This window comes from Stegodyphus dumicola, chromosome 10, assembly GCF_044657685.1.
Source record: "Stegodyphus dumicola isolate Sdum_Otavi_A_Nest chromosome 10, ASM4465768v1".
In the NCBI taxonomy this organism is placed as follows: domain Eukaryota; kingdom Metazoa; phylum Arthropoda; class Arachnida; order Araneae; family Eresidae; genus Stegodyphus; species Stegodyphus dumicola.
Genome location: NC_140777.1, coordinates 131,390,456 through 131,417,344, shown reverse-complemented (window position 1 = coordinate 131,417,344; position 26,889 = coordinate 131,390,456). Strand labels below are relative to the sequence as shown.

General features: G+C 33.1%; 1 protein-coding gene across 1 annotated transcript in view; it reads left to right on the top strand.

Annotated features, from left to right (window-relative positions):
- The window catches only part of LOC118195683 (semaphorin-2A-like), a 625,034-nt gene that overhangs the window by 185,683 nt on the left and 412,462 nt on the right, over positions 1–26,889 (top strand). Inside the window, exon 2 of the mRNA XM_085825552.1 lies at positions 23,359–23,446. Coding sequence (XP_085681678.1) covers positions 23,359–23,446 — 88 coding nt within the window. The remainder of the gene's footprint in view (positions 1–23,358; positions 23,447–26,889) is intronic.

The following is a 26,889-nucleotide window of genomic DNA, read 5'->3' as shown; positions in this document are numbered from 1 at the left end:
ATTTTTTACTTAAGATGCTATCTGTAAAACTTTTAAAACATTATGCTCTTTTTGATTATCAGGGCTGGAATAGGCGGTTGTCTGAAAATGTAATTTAATGTATTCGAAAGAAACACACTGCATTGTATAAGTATTCAGATTTGGTAATTTTGTAAATATTATTGTTAAATATCAAAGACTGTATAGAAGTTGGTTAGTTGTTTGATTCGTAGTAGATTCTTTTGGGGAAAGTAAAAAGACTTACATTTTGCTTTGCATGAAGGGAAAAAAAATATGAAAACCCTTGTAAGTGAGTAAACCTTGTAAACTAAGCTCCGAGGTTGTATTTACTCAGCTGTCGGCAACACCGTATCGATACCGTCAGACCGGCTGTAGCATGTTTGGCGTCCTAGGCTATCAATACAGTTCTCACCAATGTATGCTACATATATTAATAAATTCAAAACGAGATATATATTTTTAGTTTGTTTTCGCTGGTGAAAACAGCTTATCTGGCGCCCTCCAAGAATCGGCGCCTTAGGCAGCTGCCAATGTTGCCTGCACGTCAAACCAGCTTTGGTTACCATTACTGAAGTCGAGTGAAAAGGTCATTTGCGACTGGTTAATATTACTTTTTTTTTAAGATACGAAAGTCTGGATGCCCCGCAAATTTTGAGGATTTGTGTTAAATCTCTTCACGTACGCTAAACGATTCCTTGAGAGGACTGTATAAAATATTATTTATGACACAGAAGAGTTATGAAACTTTTTGTAATAATTGGACTTGAATGTTTTTGTGGCATTCTATTATTATTTCTACTATTTACTTACGTCCTGTAATATAATACATAATTAAATAATAACCCATATTAAATATTTATTTATTTAATCTTTTTCAGTATTAAATCAAGCCACGTAGTCATTTTATTCTGGTTCCTAAATGAATACGTATTATAAGGTATTTCCTGTCTCTTTTTTGCATGCCTTCGTGGATTAAGAGTAGCACACTCGACGCGTATTGGAGAGGTCCAGGTTCGAGTCCTGGCGAGAGCATTGCTCATTTTTCACGACTCTATTAAAAAAAATCTCTAATGACTCTAAAGTGGCGCCCGAACTAAAAAGGTGGTGGATGATAATTCTTCACCACTAGCATGTGGTGATTGGGTCCCTTAACCCCCAGTCGCCCTTTAACAGGGGGCGTATATAATATTTTTTTTATCCTTTCTGCATGCCTTCGTGGTGTAACGGTAGCACACTCGGCGCATATTTGAAAGGTCCCGGCGAGGGCATTACTCATTTTTTCACGTACTCCTGTTTCAAAATGGCCTTATGACTGTATAATATTATCAAATGAATTTTTTTTTCATTACCAGTTTTTGTCAGCAGAAACCTCTACCACTAAAAGTTAAAATTTTATCAGTTAACTGCTGGAAATATTTCTGCCCATTTTGAATTAATAGGGATTAAAAAAAAGCAGGAAACTCTTTCAAACTTTTATTTCAGATTTTATTCTCCATCCATTGAAAGTATCTTTTCACAGTACGCAATTTATTCAAATCTTGAAAACTTTTAGAATAATAATAGATGATTTATTCCTTTCCCCTTTTCTTCTTTGAAGGCAGAATGTCAAAACTCTCTAATTCTTTAACTGCTAGTTCGTATTGCACTTTTTTTTTTAAAGTGTCGCCGTAAAATGCAAAAATCAAAAATTATCCGTCAAGGAAAAGTTTTTTCCCTCCTCGTCTTATAAATGGAAACCATTGAACGGAGGACATAAATGGCAACTATACTTTGTGATCTTCGCCATGCAATAAACAGCCAGCGAATGAAAAATAATAGTTACAAGAAGAGATATATTAAATATGGAAATTTTTCTCCCGGATACCTACTACCAGTTGCTTTATAAAACCCGACATGTCTCATTTTTCCGACCGGATAAAATGAATGAATACGAAATGAAGCATGCGGACCGAAAGAGGGGAGGGGCGAGAAAATTGTCCTGTCTGTCGCTTCTTGTCCGTGTGGCGCGCGGCAAAATGAATAAAAATGAAAGGGAAAATGAAAGTTTTCTTGTCCATGATTTTTCAGCACGGAATTTGGCGGAGGAGAAGGGGCGCTATTACATAATCGACGCGGTGGCTTTTGTTGTTATTTATTTATTTATTTTTCTTTTATATATCCTTGAAAGAGGAGTAAAAATAAGGATAATAACGGCGAAAAATGTTAGGAAAAAAATCCATATCTACCAACCGAACTCTTTAAGAATATTTAATGAAGGTATGGTTTTTGACGTTATCTATGAACCCTGAACTCGTTATTGGTCTCCATTTTTGGTCAGATTCTATAACATTAAGAGGGAAGTAATAAGAAACAAATGCGTTATTCGATATGAACTAGGTTCAAATAATTATATTTTTAAATTTGTTCATTTAAAAATTTTTCCTATTATCTGTAATAAGAAAAGTTTCTTTAGAATTCTTCGTAAGGTTACGTTCTTTTGTATTACTATCATTGCTTTGCTTAATTCAGTAAATTATTATATTACTTTGCAAATAACGTCCCATTCTCATGCACTGAAGTGTTATTTATTTCGGTTTGTACTTTGTGCGCAACAAAACGTTTAACTTTTTACAACATCTGTTCATTTTTCAATTGTATTTTTTAGAGTAATATTTTTTCTTCCAAAATATTTTGATTTGTACTTTGTGTGCATCAAAACTTTTATACTTTTCAAAATGTTTGTTTATTTCTCAAATGGGTATTTTAAGTGTGTTTATACGTAGTTTTGTTTTAATATTTATCCAATTAGTATTCTTTAGATTGTGAGTTTATTATTTCCACAGGGCAAAAAACAATATGACGCTTTAAATCCTGTCTATGATGCAGATTAGAAAAGTATATCCTATGTGTATTATAAATTTATGCATCATTATTGCAGCATAAGTAATTTACGATTATTTTAAAGTTCAGTAAGAAATTACGACAGCTGCTTTATGGTTGTCATTATCTTTTTGGTTATCAGCATAGTAAGAAAATTTTATCAATTACTTTCCTTTGGATTGGAAATTGGACTAATTAGTTTTTCTATAATTAAATTAATTAATTGGATTGATTCAATGAACAAATATAATATTTTCCTTTATTTTGTTTTAGTGCATTTTTATTAACATTTCTATACTATTAATTTTGTTTTTGCATTTATTTCTTTAGTTATTTCAGTTTTAGTAGGTCGAAAAGAAATGTAAGCAGTCATTAAATATTTCTTTTAACGTTTAATGTTTGTATAACCAACCTGTATAATATCTGACAATTGCTAATGTTGAACTATATTAAAAGTAATTGAAAAGACGTCATGGAAACAAAAATCTTCCTTAATTGAGTCTGAAAACTTCGAATATTCGATATTAGAAGAATTACCCTTTAAGGTTTATCCCAGATTTTTAACAGTTATCTTTACTTCCCTATCCCTCCTAATTTCAGCTTACTATTTCCTACCAGAATGGGATTTTAGAATTGCGGTTTATGCAAGTGAGTAAGAGAGGTATTTAATTCAAAGTTCCATCGACTTTGTTAGAGAGCCAGAGATTCTGACTAGCGCGCGTTCGCCTTTTGGCTACACTTTTTCTAAGCTATTACTACGCTCGACCGTATCTCAGGCCCTTGATAGCTTCTCCAGCTTAGCTGATATTTAGGGCTAACTACTTGGAAATCTTGATAGCTTCGGCTATTCTTTTAGTTAAGTTTCATTTCTTATCACTTTCAGTTCAACACCAAGTAGAGGCTTTGCTGTATGCCCTGAGAAAGGGACCGTCTGTTAAATTCTTATTTTGAGGAATAAAGGGTAATTAACCCTTCTTGAGTTTTATGTATTTGTTTCTGAGCTAAAGCGATTATTTACGAGGTCCCCACAATAGCTGTTAGATAAAAGATTAGAATCTCACAGCTCTACTGAAATATTTGAATAACCCAATAACCAATAACTTGAGTAACATACAGTTAACTGGCCGTGATTTAAATAAGCCTTATCTAAAAAAGGTTAAGCTTAAAAAACAATGTAACTTGGAAGTTATTGTTCCAAGCAATAAGAATGTAGCAAAATTTCTAGCGGGAAATACAAAAAAAGGAAATATGTGAGATAATAGCAGATGATGTTACCGTATTTAGAAGTTGCTTTTATCCACAGCAGTGCGTAATTTAATTGTACTTAATCTAGAATACATAAATGTTGTTTAAATCAACCTATTATTGTTACATTATTAAATGACAAATGTAAATTAAGTGTACAGCTATGAACATTGTGCTTTCTATTGAATCCTGTCTAAATACAAAAACAGTGTAAACCAAAACAATGTTTTTACTTTTTTCTCGTAATGGCGGGTGCTAGGCGCTATAGGCGTTGGCCACTACTAAGGCTGAAAGCGGAGGTTACTTTACTATGGAGGCACCTAATAGGTGGACCACCGTCGCCTGCTCTGAAGGAACAAGAAAGGAAACCACCAAATGGACAGTTGTTCTGCCTGAAAGACTTTCAGCTTTTTATGCTTTAATTGCGAATAGCATGATATTTAATAAATAAAGGTAACACACAAAATGTAAAAAAAAAAGCCCCTTTGGACGTAATTTAAAATCTTAAACTTTCAGTTTTTTTTTTTTTTTTTTTTTTTTGTTTGTTTAGGTTATTTTTATGGTTAATATTTTATATTACTGTGTGAAGGAGCTTCCGCACTAATTAGATAGAAATCAATTTAAAATTAAATGATCTGCAGTTCTTTTAATTAGGGAGGATAACGATTTTTATAAAGTCTTTTATTCCAGTTTTAAATTTTATCAAAATAAAAAATCATTAATTTGTAATGCAACGTAGTTACTAATTGGAAAACAGTTTGGAACGTTTAAAATCCGTGAATCGCAGTATCAGACAGAAATATATAAAATATATGAATAAGCGGCTGCGAAGCTTGCGAGAAGCGAATTCGAGTCTTTTCATGCTAGTTTTTAACTTAATCGATTATTAAAATAACAAAATTTTAATTGGACTATCTATTAAAATTGAACAGATATACCATTCAGTCACTAAGAGCTATACTCAACTTGAATCGTCACATGTGGTCATATATGGCGGCTAGTATGCCCAAGCATGCTCCACTATAGTTATTTGGGACGGAAAGAGAGGAGGAAAGGATAAATAACGACATGAAAGCAAAATAAAAGAAATATATTCCGACAAGCACTTGTTATTGAAGCAACGTGCTTTTTCGCATCCGAAATTTAATGAATGAAAGCGCCATGCGTATGTATGTTTAGTTTGATATGTGCATTTTTTTCCTTTGGCTTCATGAGCGGCAGTGTGTTCGTTTCTCTTTTGAAGATAAGTGTAGTGTTCGCTATCATTGTGGAGAATGAGTGGTTTTGCTTTGCATTATTTTTCTCCTCCATAAAACGCGAGATCAGAGAGTGTCGGAAGAAAGAGTGGCAGGCCGTACGGTATATCGTAACATCTTTTTTTCTGCCAAAACTTTTAAAATGAGAGGAACAAGTGACTCGAAAGCTTTCTGAAGGAGGCTAGAGTACGACGTCATTCAGATTTACGTAATAACCGTCTTTTAACTTTATGCATGGAAAAAAGTTTTATTTCTTACATTTTGTTTACAACGTCTGCGTTTAGTGATGCATCCTTACTTCCATTCTTGGAAATTGCAGTTGTCTTTGTTATAATATACTGGTGTTGTTTATCGTTCGTAATGTGTCTTGCAGATTATTAATTTACAACAAATTAAAAAAGAAAAAGGCAAATTTGTTCCTGTCACTTCCCATGCTCTTCTTAAAGACCTTAATAATAAAGGTGTTGATGTTATCTTTTCTCAATTACGTGGCCGCACTGGCAATCTAGGAAATGAAAGGGCTGATTGGTTGGAAAAACAAGCTGCACATCTTCAAGTGATTACTGCAATGATACTTCCCAAGTCATTTTACAAGAACAAAAGTAGGGATGATACAATACTCAAGTGGAATGGACTATACAGAAATTCTACTACTCCCTCTTTGGCTAAACTATATTTTCCTTCCATTCCTCACAGACTGAATAAACACTTTTTTTTGAAGTTACTCAATTTCTAACTGGACATGGTAAATTCAATTCATATCTGAAGAGATTTAGATTATCTAGTACAGACTTGTGTTCATGCAGTTTCGGGGGAGTGCAAAATGTCGAACATTTGTTGTTCTATTGTTCAAAGCTCGAGGAAGGACGAAAGGAACTCATTTCTAGGTTAAACTCTGTGAATATTACATTTCCTTCACGTATTTGTCCAACATAAAATGGCTTTCTCTTTCTTCTGTAAATTTATCTCTTACGTGTCATCTGTGAATTTGTAAGTTTATTTTATTTTGTGTTGTGTTGTTGTATTTGTTTTTTTACTTACCTCTGTAAGCCTTACCTATGTGGTGCACAAGGATTTAAAATTTTCAATTAAAAAAATGAATTCTTTGGATTTTCGAAGAATCTAATTATTCTTCTCTAATTATATAAAATTTATCATAATAAAGAAAATTTCATGGCGTTCGTAATATTTTATCAGATTATTTAGTAAAACTATCACTGGAGGTGTTAAAAACTACTCCCGTACTTGCTATGAATTTGCTTTGTGACCTACAGCCAATGAGTAACCTGTCTGGGAGGAATGCAACTATCCTTTATTACTAGACTCCCAAATATTTCTTTTTGGCGTGAATACGATTGTAACAGAGTACGTAATCTGAAGACTCAGAAGGGCGTTATTCAATGCGTCCAGGAGAACGCTCAACATAATCCCATTAACGACAAGGCCTATGAATTGTTACCTCATATAAATCCATTGGAGTTTATAGTTCTTGATGTCAAGTTGGACTTGACTTTGAATGTGAGGAAAGTGACCTATGCCCAACTGCTCTTCGCGGTGGCTTCATGTCTAGATTGATGGCTCCCTTTTGGATTTCACCCAGAGCAGTGGTGCTGGCGTCTTCTGTGATCTGTTTTGCCTACTTGTTTGCTCTCATACAACCCATTTTGACGGTGAAGTCGAGGCCATCCATTTAGCCCTTCAACATCTTTCTGCCCGTCTCTCTGTTAGATAACACGCTGTTAGATAGTCACGCTCGCTATTAGATAAGTCACGCTGTTAGATATGGCTACTGTATTAGCGGTAGTTATGCAGTTCATGTATATATATGTATGTATGTGTGTAAGATAATGTATATATATATATATATTTATCTTGCGCACATCTATCTATCTAGATGTAAAATATAAAATACATACCTATCTAATAATAAATGAAGAACAGCCCTTCAACCCCTTTTTTTTTTAATTTGAGCATGCTTCGCTCTTCATTTTAAAAACAGCAAAGCATTAACGTTTCTAATATAATCCTTACTTCCTTTAATTCTGAAAAGTGATCCGTCATCTGATCGCTATTGCGCAAATTATTCCTGGAATACGATAAAATCTTAACCCAGCATCTGAATATTTATATTATTACTATCTATTAACGAATTTATCTTATTATCTATCTATAAATATTAATTTTTTCTTCTAAATCTGCAATTTTTGTATACCAAAATGCTGAATTATAAGATAATGTCAAATTTTAGAACCAATCAATGTTGCAAAAAATAGGCCCGGTCCTATATTCGAGTAAATACCGTAATACTTCCAGCAGATCTCCCTCCCGCACACGGGAAAACGATAATAACTTTAAATACAACGGCTTAAATACATGTAAAAAAGTGTTTACTTGCACCTAAAGCAAATTTGTTTCATTCTCACAGAGTCATCTTTAAAAGTACGCTTAACATGACTTCACAATTACTACCCAGTAGATAATACTTCTTTTATGAACATGCATTTCTTCGTCAGATTTGCATACATCATAGTTTTGTAACTTGGTAAACTCGTATTGACGCTATTTAACAGTTATTCTAACCTTAACTGCGGGAATTTCTATATTCTATCAACTACGGAATGGCCTGGAAAATAAGATCGCTGAACAAAGACCTGGGCTCAAATACAGATGAACGGCTTATATCCATGGGCGAACTCGTAACAGATAAAGAACAGAACTCGTAATGAAAACAGATAAAGAAAGTCAAACAGTTTACTTTGACCAAAATGTTCAGCAAGCAACGACTTTCAGCATTTGTAAGTACTGTATCGTACGCTACATAATATGTACGTAAAAGTGTTGCCTTAATTTCAGTTAATTAGAAACTCGTTTTTAAATAGTTGTTTTTTCTTTCTATTTTCAACATACAGTAATTAATTAACGTGTACGTAGATCTTTTCTTCGGAAAAAAATCCAGTTATCCGAATTTTTTATTATCCGAATGGGATCCAGTCAAAATTGATTCGGATAAATGGAGTTCTACTGTATTAAATCTTCAAAATTTAAATATAAATTTACTAGATTGGTATGTAGAAAACTCCTTTTCTTTATTCCATGTATTGCTTTTGAAACATTTTTCCATCACAAGTTAAAATTTTATGCTTTATTCCATGGTGATGTCGAATAGTGTGATTCAGTAAAATTATCCGCTACTTGTTTCCGTTTGTTATTTAACGATCAATCAAAAGGATGATTTGTTGAGGTTTTTTACGCTCTGAACTGGGCTTGTTGTCTACCAGTCTGTTGTTGCACTCACTTCTGGCAGCTTTTTTATTAATTACCGTTTTCTTCGCACTTACGCCATACACAATTCAACAGCAAGATTACAAAAATTTTAAAAACAGCATGGCAGCATATGTTTAGAATTCCCGGTGCAGTGTTAAATGTCGGCATAACGTTTTTCTGTTTTGTTCCGTTTATTTTTCAGTTTATCATCAATGTTCAGTATTCTTAGTCAGATGGCTTGCAAAACATTTTTTTTTCTTTTATTATTAACGTTTTGTATGTTAACTTTATTTATATCACATTCTTTACACATACGCTACACAAAATTTAATTCAACAGCAATATCACGAAATATGTAAAAACAGCGTTATCTTTAGAATTTACGACAGACAATCTCACGTTCAAAATATTTTATTCTGCACAGTGTTGCTACTGCTTGCTTTGAAATCGTTGAGTTTGTTAATTAAAAATTCATTAAAGGCTTCCAAAATATGAAATATAGAATTCAAATTTTCTAGGTGCCATATGTTCGGGTTGAAGACAAAGCTATTCAAATTCTAATGGCTCTAGGTACTGTCGGTTTTTCATAATGCAAGGAACATACAAATATACATGCAGACTCTTCATTACTTAATTTCTTTAAAGTTAATACAGAGCAATAGTGTTTGATGGCAACAGTTTGAAATGTGATTCGCCATTAATAGTGAACGACACATCCTGTTTGGAGACTATTAGTCCATTCGGACTAAACCTTTTTTGAGATAATTAATCCAAATTGATTTTTCATACAACATTTAATCGTATTAAAGATGGAAACTTATATGTAATATAATTCTATTGTTATTTAAAAATTAATACATTGTGAGCATCAAAATGTGAATTATTAGGAAGCAAATTTTGTTTTTAGTAAAATTCTACGAGTTTCCCTGGCTAAGTATTTCGAATTTTATCAAATAAATTTACATTATTCACTAGTAAGCTTCTTTTTTATCAATTGCGATGTATATACAGAACCTTCATTTTCAGAAATCCTCTTCCTTGAAACGACGTAATCTCCTTTAATTCCTTCAAAAGATCTCTTCTTCTTTTTTTAAAACTTCTTTTTTGATTTACGAAACTATACTTTGTTTTTTTCCCTCCAGAGAGGGAACGTGTCTTTTATTCAATATAATCCTTCTGTTCCGTTCATTAAAATTATTCGTTTGTATTTTATAGAATGGCGTTATTTAGTTTTAGCTTCTTCTGTTTGCGATAACTTTTTGTATTTTACATTGCACTTGAAATTTTGTTGCTAAAATTATCTTCTTCTTAGCAAAGGCCAACGCAACACCGGCATTTTCTTTCAGATAGAGAGCTCGTTATCAAAAGATACTAGTATTTATTCTAAAAGGCATGTGTTCTTATTATATTGAAAGTAATAAAGCGCTAGATTAAGTCTTAATTTAAAATACGTTAATTTTTGTTTTCGCGCGCTGGAGATAAAAAAGCCCCCCCCCCCGTAGAGCGTTACCATTGCTCGCTTTTAAATAGTTGAGTTTTTAATCAAAAAATCGTTAAAGTTTTACAAAATATGAAATCGATCATAAAACAAATTCCAAAATTGAAATTTGTGCTACGAGATACCCATATTTGCAGTAGGATTACGTCATTCAAAATTGGATGGCTGTAGGTATCGTTGTTTTACCACAATGCCAGAAACATACATTATGCAGATTTTTCATTATTTGATTTCTTCAAATATAATGCAGGGCGATAGTATTTGGTGGCAACTATTTTAAAAGTGATACAGCCTTTTAAAGTTTTCAAGCAAAACCGCAAAACGAAAACAATAGCCAGGGACAAAGCCCCTTTGGACTAATAATACTAATAATTAAATAATACTAATTAAATTAATTAAATAATAACTTTAATTAAATAATACTAATAAATATTAAATAAATATATAATAAATTTATTAATTAATTAAATAATACGCAGCATTACATTTAAAATGAACTGTACATTTGACACCTAAAAGAGATATGTCTCATTATTTAAATGGCACAGGATATCCCGTTTAGAACAGTCCATGATATCTGTTGTGTTTAGGAAAAAATGGAGTTTTAACTCCAGCTCCAACTGAGCTGTTAATATCGAAATATTAATGCAGATTCATGCGGTTGCAGATTCGTGTACTGAAGTTGATGTCTTCTCATTAAGTCGGTGGCAGTTACAGATCATATAACATCACTTCAATATTGCTCCCATTTATGTGAGGTTCCTTTGATGTTTCCTGCATCCCCATCGCTTAAACGAAACCAGCGATCCCATTGGATGCTTCCTGATCATTTCGTGCTTTTCAGAATATATTAAGCGTGTTTTAAATCCCCACAAACATGCCCACTCCCATTCTACCCTAGAATCTAAAAATCAAAGAGCACTTAGGAACTTGTTCCTTAAAACGCTTCCGTCATTTTCTCTTTTTTTCCTTTCTAAGACTTTTACCACGAATTAGAGACGACGCTTTAAAGTCGTCCGAATATTACGCCAGTCATAATCATATAAATCGGATTTTGTTCTTTGAATGCGGATGGAAACGTTTCGGGGTTGAAGAAATTGTAAATGGGAAAGTTGGGGTGACGGTTCGGAAGCTTTCAGTCGGGTTTCCTTTTCGTGTAATTTAAATTCCGTTAAGCCTAACAAATCTTCTTTCATAGCTTTCGGTTTGAGTCTGTTGGATCATCTAGCCGTGTTTTTGTATACAACTGCCATTCTGTAATGGACGTCACATCGAAGCAGATAGATATGGAAAACAGGGGATATAATGTTGGCGGTGGAGGATTGGTACAACACGCTGCGCTACGATTGAATAGAAATGATCCTTGAAATCTCAAGAAAGGAGTTTTTTACCATTTCCTTTTTACTAATTCCACGAAATGAATATGATATTTTGTATGTGGTTTGAAATTTTATGATAGCTTTTGGAAATTTTTTGAAATGATTGATGCACTTTAAAAACAGTTCTAATCATGTAAAGTTGGTGAAAAAGTTCGTTTTAGTTGTCAATAGCGCAGTATTGTTCTCCATTAGTGTATGAGTATTGAATCCATGTAAAAGAAGACTTCTTTAATATGATGGACTTCATATCAAACTGGGGGGCATATTCTTCCCCCGACTGACATCATATATAACGTGGGGCATATCCTGCCCCCCTTTTGTTAAACTAAATTTTCTTTAATAGAGAAGATTGTTTAGATATTACAACCTTTTTTTGGGCAGGGGTATATTATCGAGCACGCTAAATGCGTACAACATAAAAATCACTGTGAATAACGTGAGAAACTAATGAAACATGAACATGTGCACCATGTAATATTTTAACATGTGCACCACGTAATATGTTAACATGTGCACCATGTAATATGTAATTTAAACATGTGCACCATGTAATATGTAACATAACAGTGCGTAACCTGTAATTCTTGTAGTTGTTTCAATAAACTCTTGTCTGCTCATCGCTTTTTTTTTCTCGTTGCGATGACATTGATATTAATCTCTTAAGCACCCCAGCTCAGATGTAATCTTAACAACGAGAAGTTGTCAAGATTTTTTCCCTCCTTTCTGTATTACCTCCTTCGTGGTGTAATGGTAGCACACTTGGCGCATAATTCGAGAAATCCAGGTTCGAGTCCCGGCGAGGGCATTGCTCATTTTTCATGTCTTTTTCTTCAAAAATAACGTAATGACTCTACAGTGGCGCCCGAACTAAAAGATGGTGAATAATAATTCCTGACCACCAGGATTTTGCGAATGGGTCCCCTAATCCCAAATTGCCCTTTAAAAGGGGTACTACGTAAGGTTTTGTTTTGTTTTTTTAGGTCGCAGCCCGGTCCACCTTGCAAAACAAAGTTTGCCCTATGACCCTATACGGGCAACGGCAGTACAAAAATCACCACACAACTATACACATATGCGAATCACACAATGCCAATGGCTTCTTTATTGTTGTTGATAATCTTCATAATCTTATGCGCTATTCCTCTTGCCCTAAGTAAACCATTTTTCATAAAATCTATGTTCGCTCCATCCATGCGTCTGGTTAACTTACATTCTGTAATAAAGTGGACATTGTCTCCTACTTTTGTATATACTTTACATGTAGTACGTAAGGTATTTTCTCCCTCCTTTCTGCATGCCTTCGTGGTGTAACGGTAAGCACACTCGGCGTGTATTCGAGAGGTCCATTTTCGAGTGCCGGCGAGGACATCGCTCATTTTTCATGATTTCTACAAAATAACCTAATGTATCTGCAATGTAACTTATAAAGGAAACTCATTCTTCGTAGTGTATCTTGGTTTATTATTATCATCTCATTGAATTGAATTTGAATTTCATCGATCGAAGGTTTTAATTCCGTTGCGATAGCTCAGTCCAAAAGTGTGTTTTTCTAGGGACAGTTTCAGTGACATTACTTGTAAGATTAATGCCGTATTTTTAATTGATCTTAGTTATATTTTCGCTGTAGAATTTATATTAATGTTAATTTGTATATTAATATAAAAGCCGAAACTATATTTATGGCTTATGATTTATTTAAAAACGTTTAATTAACGTTTAGGAAACGAATAGTAATTTGATATTTTTGATGTAATTTGATATAATTTGACGGATGATAAAATGCTCTGCTCTGGCAAATGTTCGGAAAACATTGTTGTTTTCCTTAAATCCTTTATTTTTTATTATAAATATGTTAGCTAGAAATGTAAATATGCCAGTTAAATGCATAAATATATTAGATAAAAGCATAACTGTATTGCTTAAAAATATATTTCATCCCTAAACTTAGTAAATATATTCGGGAATTATACAAAGGAAATAACTGTTTGGAAGCAGCATCCGTTTAAATATATTGGCTGAAAATGCACTTATGTGTAAACTACTCAAGAATTATATATTTGGACACAGCGCGTGAATTTAATATTCATTTTAAACTCCTGAGATTTTTAAAGAAGGAAATGCAACTCTATGCTGATTCTGATATTTACAGAGCACTTTTCGATTCCCCCTTTCCTGCCCCCTTGGGAATTCGATTGCGACTCTATAAATTTCCATTTCCGCATGTATAATACCCCTCTTGCATATAATATGCGAATAGGGCAAATCAATAATTCTGGACCGGCATTCCCCGGCTTCGCTAATTCTTTGAGTGTGTGCCCCTGGAGCTTTCCTATTACGATTTCAGTTTGAGTGACGCGCGTGATAAATATGCATGATCACCAGCGCCATCTATGTATATCATGTTTGTTCGTAGAGCTAGAGTCCGAATAGAAAGTCTGCCAACAGTTGATCTTAAATTTCAGCTGGAGGTCTGTTTATTGACTTGGCCCTCCAAAAGGCTATTAGCATTCTACTGATTTGTATATTACGTTGGCAAAAGTCCCAGGCGAAAAGGCAGAGAAATATGCATTACTGATTATAAAATGGTCATAAATCATTGGATCGTTCAACTTTGTGTGCATGAATGTGCATATCGTATTCATTTCATTTTCATATGCTATTCGTTCGTCTGTCTTTCTCTGCGCAAAAGAGTTAGCTGTTTTGGAAGCTGTTCCTACTTATCGTTTAAGTTTGATTCTATACGAGGGAAGCTGGATTTGAGTTGAGAATTTTGTCCCGTCGATTTTGCATTTCTTGGGATGTTCTTTTCTTTTGCTTGCATCATGATGGCTGCTTGCACTGTGATTTCCTTTTATTATTTTTGTTATCTTCAGTTTTTGTAATAATTTTCAAGTACTTAAATTTTCTTTATCTTAAATGGATTATGATGTGATAAGTCTACTAAGGATTACTGTAGCCGTTAAATATAAATATTGTTAAATTTTCTGTATCTTAAATGGATTATGATGTGATAAGTCTACTAAGGATTACTGTGGCCGTAAATATAAATATTGTTAAATTTTCTTTATCTTAAATGGATTATGATGTGATAAGTCTACTAAGGATTACTGTGGCCGTAAATATAAATATTGTTTTAATAGTCTAACGGTAGCATAAAAATGTATCGGTAAAACTCATCAGAAAGACAAATTAAAAATTAATGATTGTAGTCAAAGAAACAATAAATCATGTAAAAAATATTCCAGTTGAAAAATAAATGTCAATATCAAAGATTTAAAGGGGAATAAATGTGAAACTGAAATTGGAAAAACGGAAAATTGTACATGTCGTCACAAAAAGAAAAGAAATGTTACGGTAAATATATATTAACCTATTTAAAGAAACTATGCTCTTTGAATTTTGAAATGGTCGGTTATGATAAAAAAACAAATTAACATTAGCTTGAGATTTGTCTCAGATTAAAAGCTAAACAAATAATTAACATTAGCTTGAGATTTGTCTCAGATTAAAAAATAATTAACATTAGCTTGAGATTTGTCTCAGATTTAAAAATAATTAACATTAGCTTGAGATTTGTCTCAGATTGGAAAAATTGAAAGTTGTACATGTCGTCACAAAAAAAAAAGAAATGTTACGGTAAAAATATATTAACGTATTTAAAGAAACCATGCTCTGTGAATTTTGAAATGGTCAATTATGATAAAAAACATTGTGCTAGAAATGATTAACATTAGCTTGAGATTTGTCTCAGATTGGAAAAATTGAAAATTGTACCTGTCATCATAAAAAAGAAGTATTATAATGAGAAAATCTAACCCATTTAGAGAAATCATGTTCTTTAAATTCTAAAACGGTCTGTTATGTAAAAAGAATAAAAAATAAATAAACATGCTACAAATCAATTATTAGTGTGAGATTTGTCTGAAATTGGAATTAGAGAAACCGTGTCCTTTGACTTGCCCCTGGATGAGTTATGATTAAAAAAACATGCTACAGATCATTAATATTAGCATTTTAATACTATTGTTATTTTGAGATTGTTTTTAGTCATTAAGTCGTAGGAAATAGAAGGTGATCTAAAAAAAGAAACAAAATTGTAGAAAAATATTTTGCAAAAGTAAAGTGTTTTGATAACAATTATTAATCAATACGCACTGCCACTGAAAAATAAAACGTATATGTAAATGTAATAAATTCTGATTAAAAGAATATGTAAAAATAGTTGGTTTGTAAATTATTGAATGGAAATCTCAAAGTTTGCTTCGCAGTTCTGAATTGTCTTAGCACTTATATTGCTATATGTTTGTAACTACTGAGACTTTCTAAAAGCATTTAATACGTTGCAACATTCCAACATAAAAACCAATCATGGAGATTTAATTTAATTGAAAATAATCCGTTAAAATTATTAAAATATAGTATTGAAATCCGTATTACTTGTTTAGTTTACTGGTCGTGGTAAATATGATTGTTGACTAGTAGATATTAATGGAGCTATCATCATAATAACCACATGTCTATAATCGATTCATCACAGCTTCATCATCTTGCAACTATTAAATGGCTTTTAAAATATAAAATAAACCCATGCTTGCACTTGTCTTGCAAAAATACATGCTTAATGATGAGTGGAAGAAATAGTAGTACTTATAACTGTTTAATAGGTATTCCCTGAGTAAGTAATTAAACAAATGCTAACCTATTAACACTGATAGACCATTGTATAATACTGTAACGAAAGTTCTAGATCAAAGTCGAATCACTCATAATCCAAAAGACGAGTTGCATGGCCTGGAGGGTTTTCCATAAATTTTAATTAAACTTGATATTTACATATATACAATGTAGGCTAAAATGCCTGAATCGAATATTTAATGCTCAAAAGGCAAGAACTGAATAGTTCCAGCTAAAATCTCAATCGAATTCTATTGCGTAGTGCATCGAAATTCTACCTTCAAGAAGAAGAATATTTTTTCAAGTCACGTGTTCAGAAGGGGAAAGGTTAAGTAAGCCAATAGATGGACTCCTAACGCCATCTCTTGGCGATATCAAAGAATATTCCTTAACAATACACTTATATGGGTGCTACATGCACGAAGAGGATGACTTACAATCTTCTATTTCGGATGCATTCGCTATTAGGCATATATTTTTTTTAATTTTTAACCAGACAATAAATTTTTACGTAATTGGTATATATTTATTTTTTTATTATTATAATCTTATAGGTTTAATCTACCGGAATTGTTGCAGTTATAAGGTATTTTCTCTCTCCTTTTTATATGCTTTCGTAGTGTAACGATGTCACACTCGGCGCGTATTCGAGAGGTCCAGGTTCGAGCTCCGGCGAGGGCATTATTCATGTTTCATATCTTCTGCTTCAAAACACATTCTATGTACTGGCGCCCGAACTAAAAAAGGTGGTGGATGATGATTCTTTACCACCAGAATGTGGCGGCTGGGTCCCTTAATCCCCAGGCACTCTTCAAAAGGGGGAGTATGTAAGGTATTTTCTCCCTCCTTTCTGCAAGTCTTCTTAGTGGAATGGTAGCACACTCAACACGTATTCGAGAGGTCCAGGATGGAGTCCTTGTTAAGGAATTGCTCTTTTTTCATGTCTCCTGTAAAATAATCTAATGCATCTGCAGTAAAATGAATTCTTATTAAACTGATAATTATTCTTTCATTAAAACGAAGATTTTTTCAGAATTCAGAGACTACCAAATTCATTAAAAAAAAATCATACTTCCAGAGCAGTTCTATGTTACACGCGAAAAAGGGGATGAAATAAAAGTGATTATTTTTCAACATCTTTCATTCATTTGCTGATAAGAGAGTTGGAAAGCGTGGCAGGTTCCCCCCCTTTACATAACTAGTTCACTTCCAAGAAAGCTAATATGTACATATATGAAATAGAAACTCCGAAAATACGAATTCTTATCCTGAGGCCAGATGCATTGTTTACTTTAAACTGTCCTTTCAGTCCTTTTGCGGTATATATATAATTGCATTTTATCGTTTATATTCGACTCAATTTTCGTTTTAAGAAATCTTGTGAGTGAAGAAAATATCCCTCGAGCCATCATGGAAACGATATTCCCCCCCAACCATCCGTAACGTAGGGAGGGAAAGAAAAATCTCATTTTTAATGTTAACTTTACCCCATTCTTTTTCGTCAACTCTGCTGCCGAACAATTACAATTTCGTGAAAAATGATCTCACCACCAGGGCTTCGAAAAAGAAACCATTTAACTTTATACCAGAAGCTTTCATCAAAAGACCGAAATAAATAAAAATAAGTAAAATGAAGGAAAAGATAAATTTTTGAGAAGATTTTTTCTTTTTTTCTTTTATTTGTAGGATTTCTCGTTTTAATAATAAAAGCATTTTAACGGTATCTCGCCTCTGAAAACGCACTGAAATAAAATAACAATAATAATAAGGAAAAAAACTGCACACTTCATTTAGGAGTTCGTTTCAATCATTTCTTCACATTTTCCCGCGGGATGTGATAGCATTATCTCCACCTTTCTCTTCCTCCCTCTACCTTTTTTTTCCGCTTTTATTGTAGAAATTCTCATATTACTCTGGGGTTTCTTCGGGGCATAAAAAGGGAGATAACATTCAGTGGTTATTTTTTTTCTATAGAGCTCGGTCATTGGACGTTTCGTTTCTCTGTCTGCTTTTTTGTTGTGCAGTAATCTTTTATTTCATTGTTCTATTAAAACCCGGCACTCAATTACGATTCACTCATTCTTCATTTCACGCTGAGTTTTTCCGTGCATTTAATACGCTCTTTAGCTTTCGCATTTCTTGAAGTTTCTGTAATAACAGTGGTTCTATAATAACAGCGAGACTTAGCAACGAAATGAAATTTTCTTTTATCTGTTTGCATTGTTGTATCCTCCTGGTCGTTTAGAGTGATAGTACCTTTACGATACTTTTTGTTGAATTTTTTAAACGGCTTCTTGATTGACTTAACTTGGTAACTCAATATCTCCGTGGTGCAATGAATAAAACTTCTCTTCAATATTAGCATACCTTGAAAAGAAATCTGAAAGAAAATGTAAATATATCATTTCAAAAGCAATATTGTATCTGTAATTGTTGTTTCGAATTTGCGCAACTTGAGATTTGCTTTTGAAATTGCGGGAAACGGGAAGAAACATTTGTGTGTAATCGCAAATACAAAGTAATTTCTATAGCTGTTGTTCAGTAATTTAATATTGCAATAAGTGTGTAAAATATATGCGTGTCTTCCTTTATTGTGCTATTATTCAGAAAAATGTCCTTCAGTATAGGTGATCTGTGACTGCTTCAACATGTATCCATTTCTTCAAGCAACATTTGCTTCACCGCAAAAATTTATCATTACAAATTCCAATGATCAGTAATTTGTAATGAATAATTTATATCTTGGAGATGATTAAAACAGTAGTACTTTACTTTGTTTATATGTTAATGGCTAAGTACTCGAGGGTTATCTACCTAAAGGGAGGAATGCCTTCATTGAGGACTTTCTAAGAGAAACTAGCTCGTACGTACATTGCATATGGGAAAAACTATGAAAATACCAATGCAGCCAACCCGTTCCTCAGGGTTTGAACCCGGGTCGAACTCCTATTAATTGCGACTTTCACCGCCAGGCAGCTGGTGTATTGAAGCCAGTAATGCTATTGCCTTGGATAATAGACAACTTTTCGACTAGCTGATATAACCTTTATTCAATTTAAACCAGGAATATTAGCAAATAAAGCGATGCAAACGCTCTGAGCTACTCAATAATTATACATATATATTTCACATATTCGCAGAAATGTAATTGACAATGAAAAAGAAGCGCGAAACATGATGTTACCACCTACAAGATGAAGGCCAATGAAAGAAGAATACACAGTGTAAGGTATTTTTCCCTCCTTCTTAGCAAGTCTTCGTAGTGTGTTGGTCTGCACGCTTGGCGCGTATTCCACAGGTCCATAGTTCGATTCCTGGCGAAATAGTTGCTCATTTTTCTCTTCTTCCTGTTCCAAAAAATCATAATGTCTCTACAGTGGCGTCCGAACCAAATGGGTGGTGGATGATGATTCTCCACGCCCAGGATTTGGCGATTGGGTTCTCTACAACCCCTAGTCACCCTTTTAAAAGGGGGCGGAGTATAGAAGGTATTTCTCCCGCCTTCTTAGTGTGCCTTCGTTGTGTAGTTGTCTGCACGCTGGGCGGGTCTTCCTGAGTTCCGTGGTTCGATTCCCGGTGAAAGCCTTGCTCATTTTTCATCATTCCTGCTTCCGAAAAAACCTAATGTCTCTACAACAGTATCAGTACAATTGTACAGTATAGTACAATATCAGATTGAGTTATGGTCCTTGTTTCTTTCTGTTGGTTATTTATCAGTTTTGGTTCCAAATTATTGTTGGTTAAAAGGTTTTAATTTCACTTTTACCGTAGCGCGTCATCAACGTTATATAAAAAATCATTCGACGGGAATTAATTTTGAAATGATGCTGTAAGGATCCTAAGTTTTACTAACGTTTATTTTATTTTAAAACTGTACTATCACTTCTTATTTTCTACTTCCGGCCAGAATTAAATACTTTAACTTGTTTATGCAAATTGTCTTGCTAACGCCCAAGTACTTAAGTTGTGGCTTTTTGCCAAGAGAAAGTGTGTGTGTGATTAGGGCAAAGCCTCGAGGGCTATCTGCCTAAGAGGAGGGATGCCTTCGTGGAGGACTTTCTAAGGGAAACTGGCTCGTATACACGTTACACATGGTGAAAACCACGAAAACACCCATGCAGCCAGCCCGTTCGCGGGATTTGAACCTCGGACCGAACTACCAGTGTTCAGAAACTTTACCGCTCGGCCGCTGGTGGGCCCCAAGAGAAAGAGAGAAGGAGTTTTAGGAAGCAAGCCGCTTGCCACTGTAGTTTTACGAGTTTTCACTCGGTTGCTGGTTGCCTTTAAAGTCAGAGGTTTAGCCCTCTTGATATTTGCGAACGTATTGTAGTTTTCAGCAGCTCGGCGTACTACATACGTACCCCCATTTAAATAAAGGCCAGGCTTAGAGCTAGGCATTTGTATACTAATTCAAAGTTAGCTTTTAGTTAGAGTTTTAATTAGTAGTTTTATATTCTTACGTTCAGACCACAAGTGGTTGGTCTCTGTATTCTGAAGTTCGGAAGGACCTGTAAAGTATTGAAAATAAAGGGTTTCGTATACCCTTCCTGCTTGTGTAGTCTACTTTACACATTCTTGAACATAGCTTGAGTAAGCTCCCTGTTCTTATTCAGGGCATTCCATGTTTCCAAAACAAATCAAGAGAAAGACAAGTCCTGACAATGCAATTCCTGATTTATTAATTTTAAGATAGAAAGAGGAAATAGCTCAATTAAAACTAGGATTTTATATTCCATATTCTTTTTCTTATATATATATATGTTATTTTTAAAAATTATTTTATCTTATTATTGCATAAGTGTTTAAGAAATGTACTGTAATGCTAATGTAAAAGCTTTCAAAGAGTACGCGTATGTGAAATGCCTTTGGCTTGAGTACTTGTCCTTTTTCTTTTCTCTTGGAGGCTGGTTAGTGTTTTGTTGAGTTAGATATTAAAATACGGTATATTGTGTATGCCTGATTATGTCTCGATCAAGGTATTAAATAAAACAAAGCATTATCATACTCTTCTAACGTATACGAATCAGCGACTATTTATCATATTTATTTTCCACTATACAGACATAAAATATTTCAGTTAGTATGTTTTTGATCATTAAAACCGTCTTTCTTGTATTAAAGAGATTGTTTTAAAAATTTCAGTAAGCGGGTTGTGCTTTCTTCTCCGACAAAAAAGTATTTTGTGTTAGTTCAAAAAAAACGTTATTTGCAGAGCATAGTTTTCCGTTCATTTCTTTATTGATTTTCCTTTTTTTCCCGTGTCGTATCAGTTTGTTTTCTCAAAACAGTAAATATTATATCTCTTTTCTTCTGTTTGTATGAGGTAAAATAAAAAGTACGTTCTTTTAATGTACTGAAATACCTCTTATGTAGGTTTGATGTTTTCTTACGTAAAATTTTGAAAAATCTAATGGAAACATTTGTCCGAATATGTTTTTATACGATATTCGAAATTCATGCTGATAGTTGTTTTAATATCTACGTTATTTGGTTTTATAGCGCTTGAGAGGTTATTATATTTTTTATTAATTTTTAAGACCTATAATTTCACTTTATATTTTGTGATATATATGTTAGCAATACCAATACTGATAAAATATCTTATTATTATTTTTATGTCTAGTATATTAGTATAATACATTTTTTATTGAAATTATAATCTTAGAGGTATTAATTATAATCAAACTTAAACTGGAATATAATAATGAGAGACAGGAAATATTCTAAGTTTTCTGGAGACTCTTGAGTCTTTCTTACCTATCTGTACAGATAACAGACTCAAGGGAGACTTTATTGATAAAATTATTATTAACTGATAATTAATATTAAATTCATCTTTAAGATTTAAGTTTGATATGATAGTATTATCCTAATGTACTAGAAATAAAAAATAATAAGAAGATACTTTATCAGTATTGTTTCATGACTCTTTCTTATGAAAGACTTTATGAGTTTTTCTTATGAAAGTTATGAGAAGAATTTTAAATCTGGTTTTAATAACAATAATAATAAAAAAAAAAAAGACTGGTTTGGTTTATTTGATTGTGGCAAAGCACTCGAGAGCTATCTGCCTAAGGAAAGGACTTTCTAAGGGGCAATGAGTCGTATACATGTTACACAGGGAGAAAACCACGAAAACGCCTATGCAGCCGTCCAGTTCTCCGGGATTAGAACACCGAATCCGAACTACCAGTATTCCAGCGACTTTACCGCTGGGCCACTGGTGAGTCTATAAAGGTGAGAATATAGTTTTAAAAATACATCTAGATATTGTAAAAAGATGTAAAGGACATTTAGTAAATGGAGTATATAATTAAAAATCTTGAGATTTCATTTTCTCAAAATAATCTGACTAAAATATTTGAATAACGGTAGCAGATTTTTACACTTTTGAAGAAGCTTTTAAAACCAAAGTAAGTGTAGAGAGGAAAAGTTTATTTCAAATTTTGAGAAATATAAACATTAAACATAAACACCATAAACATGAAACGTTAATTTCTTACCCGTGAGTTGCGTGTGCGGTTAAAAATGTTGCCATGAGGTGATACTTACTGGTAGTTCAAATTAATGGGTATGCAACAGTTGTTCTCTTGATGTATGTGCTCTTCTATTAGTTCTTAATAAAAACTCATTTTCTGGAGGGTTTGTGTTAAAAATATGTAACATTTGCGCTAAAAATCAACCATACGCTTAAGATATGAGTTAAAAAAAACGTTTAAAGGTTCTTTAAGTTAAGATTCAAAAAATTCCAGAAGGAAAAAAAAAGTATCTGAGAATCTGGTCCTGCGAGAAGAGTTTTGATTATTTATTTATTTAGATTTCAGTGCACTTTCATTATTATAATTCCTGTATCTCACGATAATATTATTCATACTGAATATGTATATAAGCTCTTTATATTCCATTGTTTCTGAATTTTTATGAGATTTTATTTAGTGTAATAGCAAATAATTATTGTATGTCAAAAACGTAAGTTAAAACTTTTTATTATAAATGTAATGATAACAATTACTTTATTTGAGTTAATTGTTTCGAAACGAATACTCTTATGAGAGTCTGGCTTTGAAATGTGAGTAGTCTTGTGATCTAAAATGTTGATAAAGCCTCTAAGTATTTTTTAATTAATTTTAATTTTTCCTTAATCTGTTTGACTGTTATCTTAAAAATATCTTTTACCTTTCAGAACATGTTCGAGAATTCAATTGTGGTCGCCTATTCTACAGAACGTTCTTTCTGGACATTCGGCGTGATGTGCTCTATGTTGGTGCTATGTAAGTTATGCTTAATTATTGCCATTTGTTTTTCTTGTTGTGTGCGTCATTATTCCCATATTCTTGAATAGGTAGAGAAGATTTTCGAAGTTCCTGTATTTTTTTTCCACGTAAATCATTAAGTATACGTGTCTTCCTTTAAAAAATTACTTTGTTGGAGTTTAGGCGAAACATTCTAATAATGGCCTATTTCGTTCTTTTTATATTGGAAGTAACAACCTCAAAAATACTCTGTGCTAACCATTATACCATTGTGTCAGTGTTTTCTTATTTTATCAGTCAATTTAAGCTTTAGTTATTATTTTCCTTTTAATTGCTTTTACGCTTGTTGTCATGAGGTGGGTGATGAAGTTTAGAAAGGAAAGAAGTCTGTCTCTTACCTAGTCCTACAAGAAGAGTAAATGCTTAGTGAAAGAGAGTTAACCATTGACTTAGGCAGTTACTCCATTTCCAGGTGGTGCTATTTTTAACATTTGACTTGATGTAAGTTTCAGATTTAGGGATAAAATTTCGAAAATTATGTTCAAAAGTAACCGTTATCCGCTCTTTGTTTTACTTTCCGTAAGATAAGGATGATTTCTTGTAGTTTGAAATAGTCTGTTGATAGATTCATAAGTAATCACATCCTCTGGTTTAAATGAAGGTCATATGTAAATTACTTGATAGAAATGAGCTTGTTTTGATTTGTACTATAATTAGATTCCCTGACACAAATTCGTTTGTTCCATTATGCACTTGATTAGAGAAAATAAAATTATTAGCCCAAAAGAAACGATAGTCCCGAATGAAGTAGTTTGCTTACTGGGTGTGAGTGTGACAGCAGACTGGTAGACTGCAAAGCGAATAATTACAGCTGCTAGAGCTGGTAGTAAATAAACACGTATCGCGCAATTCCAGAAACACATTCCCTCTCTCTAGCTTCAAAAACCTCACTTTAAATGCTGAAACAATTAATTTACATGATGGTGAATTATACGGCAAGGAGAAATTATTGTAAAGACCGAAATTACAATAATTGGTTAATTAACATAAAATACTCTACATATGAATATAATATATTTTGATACAAAACCATTTTATTGCTCCTTCCGGTTATATGTATTAAATTTCTGTTCTTATTAACGGCAACACTAATCGGAAAATTTCAGATAAATATACTTATTAAAGTTATATCAAAACAGAAGAGAAACACACCAAAATGAATTATAAAATTAGCAAAGCAATAAATAACCTGGTGTTTGTGGTAGATTTAATCAAGATCTCAATTGATTTCGAGTGCATACAGGTACCGGTGCCTTTTCGTCAGGAGCAAAGAGTCTTGCAGATTTCTTTGCTCCTGATGACGGGGGACCTGTACTACTTATTTTCCCTCAAAATTGATTGAGGTATTGAGAAATATACGTCAAACACAAGGTTGTTGCGTTGCTAATTTTATGTTATATTATGTAGTTAATAGTGTTTTGTGGCAATATGAAAAATATTAAAATTTTGTATAAAATGTTAACATTTTATAAAAATTATATTGGTCAAGTTAATGCAAGAATCCTTGGGGTTGAAAATCATATTTCCCATTAATTTGGTGTGAATTTATGACAACAGTTAATAACCGTTTTGGCTGTAGCTTCACCACAGCAAAATTTCATTTTTCGAATTACTTCCTTGTACGAAGTATTGTAGTCACGAGAAATTCCGGGTACCATATTTCAACGAAGATATCCATTTGGATTGCTATCGAATGCAATTTAACGATGGGTTTGCGTGACATCTGTACGTAAAGACAGAATAAAGGACTCTTTTTGTTTCCCCAGAACGAATTAGAAAACCAATTTAAAATAGATTCAGAAGATATTTTTTTCGTGGCGTACGTACGTATGTATGTATATACTCAAAACTGAGTAGCCTCAGAACGTTGAAATTTTGCATATAGGACTGCTATAGTATGTAGTTGTGCACCTCCCTTCCTGGTGGCAATTCGGCCGCACCAAAAGTATATATATTGAATTATGTATCGTAATGGAGGGGAAGAAAATATGGTGCTGGTGAATATATCTTGCTGGGTTAAATTTAATGTCGAGAGATGTAGAATATGAAATGGTTGATGATGAAAGGATTAAAATAATGTTTCAACTTTTTAAAAATTCGTAAGACGCTAGCGGGACTTTTGAAACAACAGTATTACGTAATGGAATTTTGAACCGTTCTTTAATGTAGTAGTAAGCATAAACATTTTGAAACAGCATCAGTAAGCAGTGAAAAATAAGAAAAATAAGTTCTTTTAAACTGTGCTATAAAATATATTTGGGCTGACAAAAATAACATGACGTATTTAGAATATTAAGTAGCTTTGTCGCAAAGAATGTCTCTTTCTGTTTTTATTTTTATTTATTTATTTATTTATTTATTTTTGTATCTTCTAAATATTTCCAGAAATCGTGGAATTCTGTTGCAAAATTTTCAAATTGTTTGGTGAAATTTGTTTGCTTTACAGCACCTGAGTCTTCAAAAATAAATATTTATGTAATTTATTTAAATTTTGGTTGACACACACGCATAAAATTTGATAGAAAAGCTATATAATCAAAAACTGCAAAGCGGTTTTAATCCATCATTCAGTAGCTGTAACCATAATCGAAGCAAACCTTCTAGCGATGTCGTTTTAAACGCAACTTAGCTGTCTGGAGCTTAGAAATTTAACTAATATAATGATTGATGTGGTCATAAAAATGTACAAACTGCCTATTTTTTTCAATGCAACTTTGTTATTTCCTTGAACGTTTTTTTAAAGTTAAATATAAAGGCGAGTGAAAATGCCATAGAGAATGTTTCGGATTTTGATTGATAATCTCAATAACCGAGAGTAAGTTTTTTTTAAGTATAGAAAGCAGAAAATAAGTTTTTTAATTCAAATATTTATAAATTTGTATGCATCCATGTGAATTCAATGTTATTCTGCTCTTGTAAATCTATGTAAAAGACTAACAAATGTTAAAAGATTTATGAAACTTTTCTAAAATTTCGACCAGGTAAATCTAACGTTCCTTCTTGCCTGCTTCCCTTTCTTGGGGATTAGAGATTTAGAGCATAAAGAAAGTAAAGATACAAATATGTCACGTTTTTTAAACAAGGTGCAGGTAGAAGTGGGAGGGATATCAGAATCCACCATTTGTCGTAGGTTGCCCTAGTTGTGCAGCTCCACTTCAGTTTTGAAGTAAAGCGCTCCGGGAGTCGGTCCGAGTGTCTTCTATGCCTCTTTTCCTGCCAGCAACTTCTTAAGAGGACTTTTAGCTCGCCCTGTGTTTTGAGTGTCCCCTTTCAGCACAGAACACTATCGGTTAACGAACATGTATGCCTCCTCCGGGATTAGAACCCGGGCACGTCTATACGGAGTCAGCGTCACTAACTACTTTACCGGCTGGGTGGCATATCAGTTAACCAAGAGTATA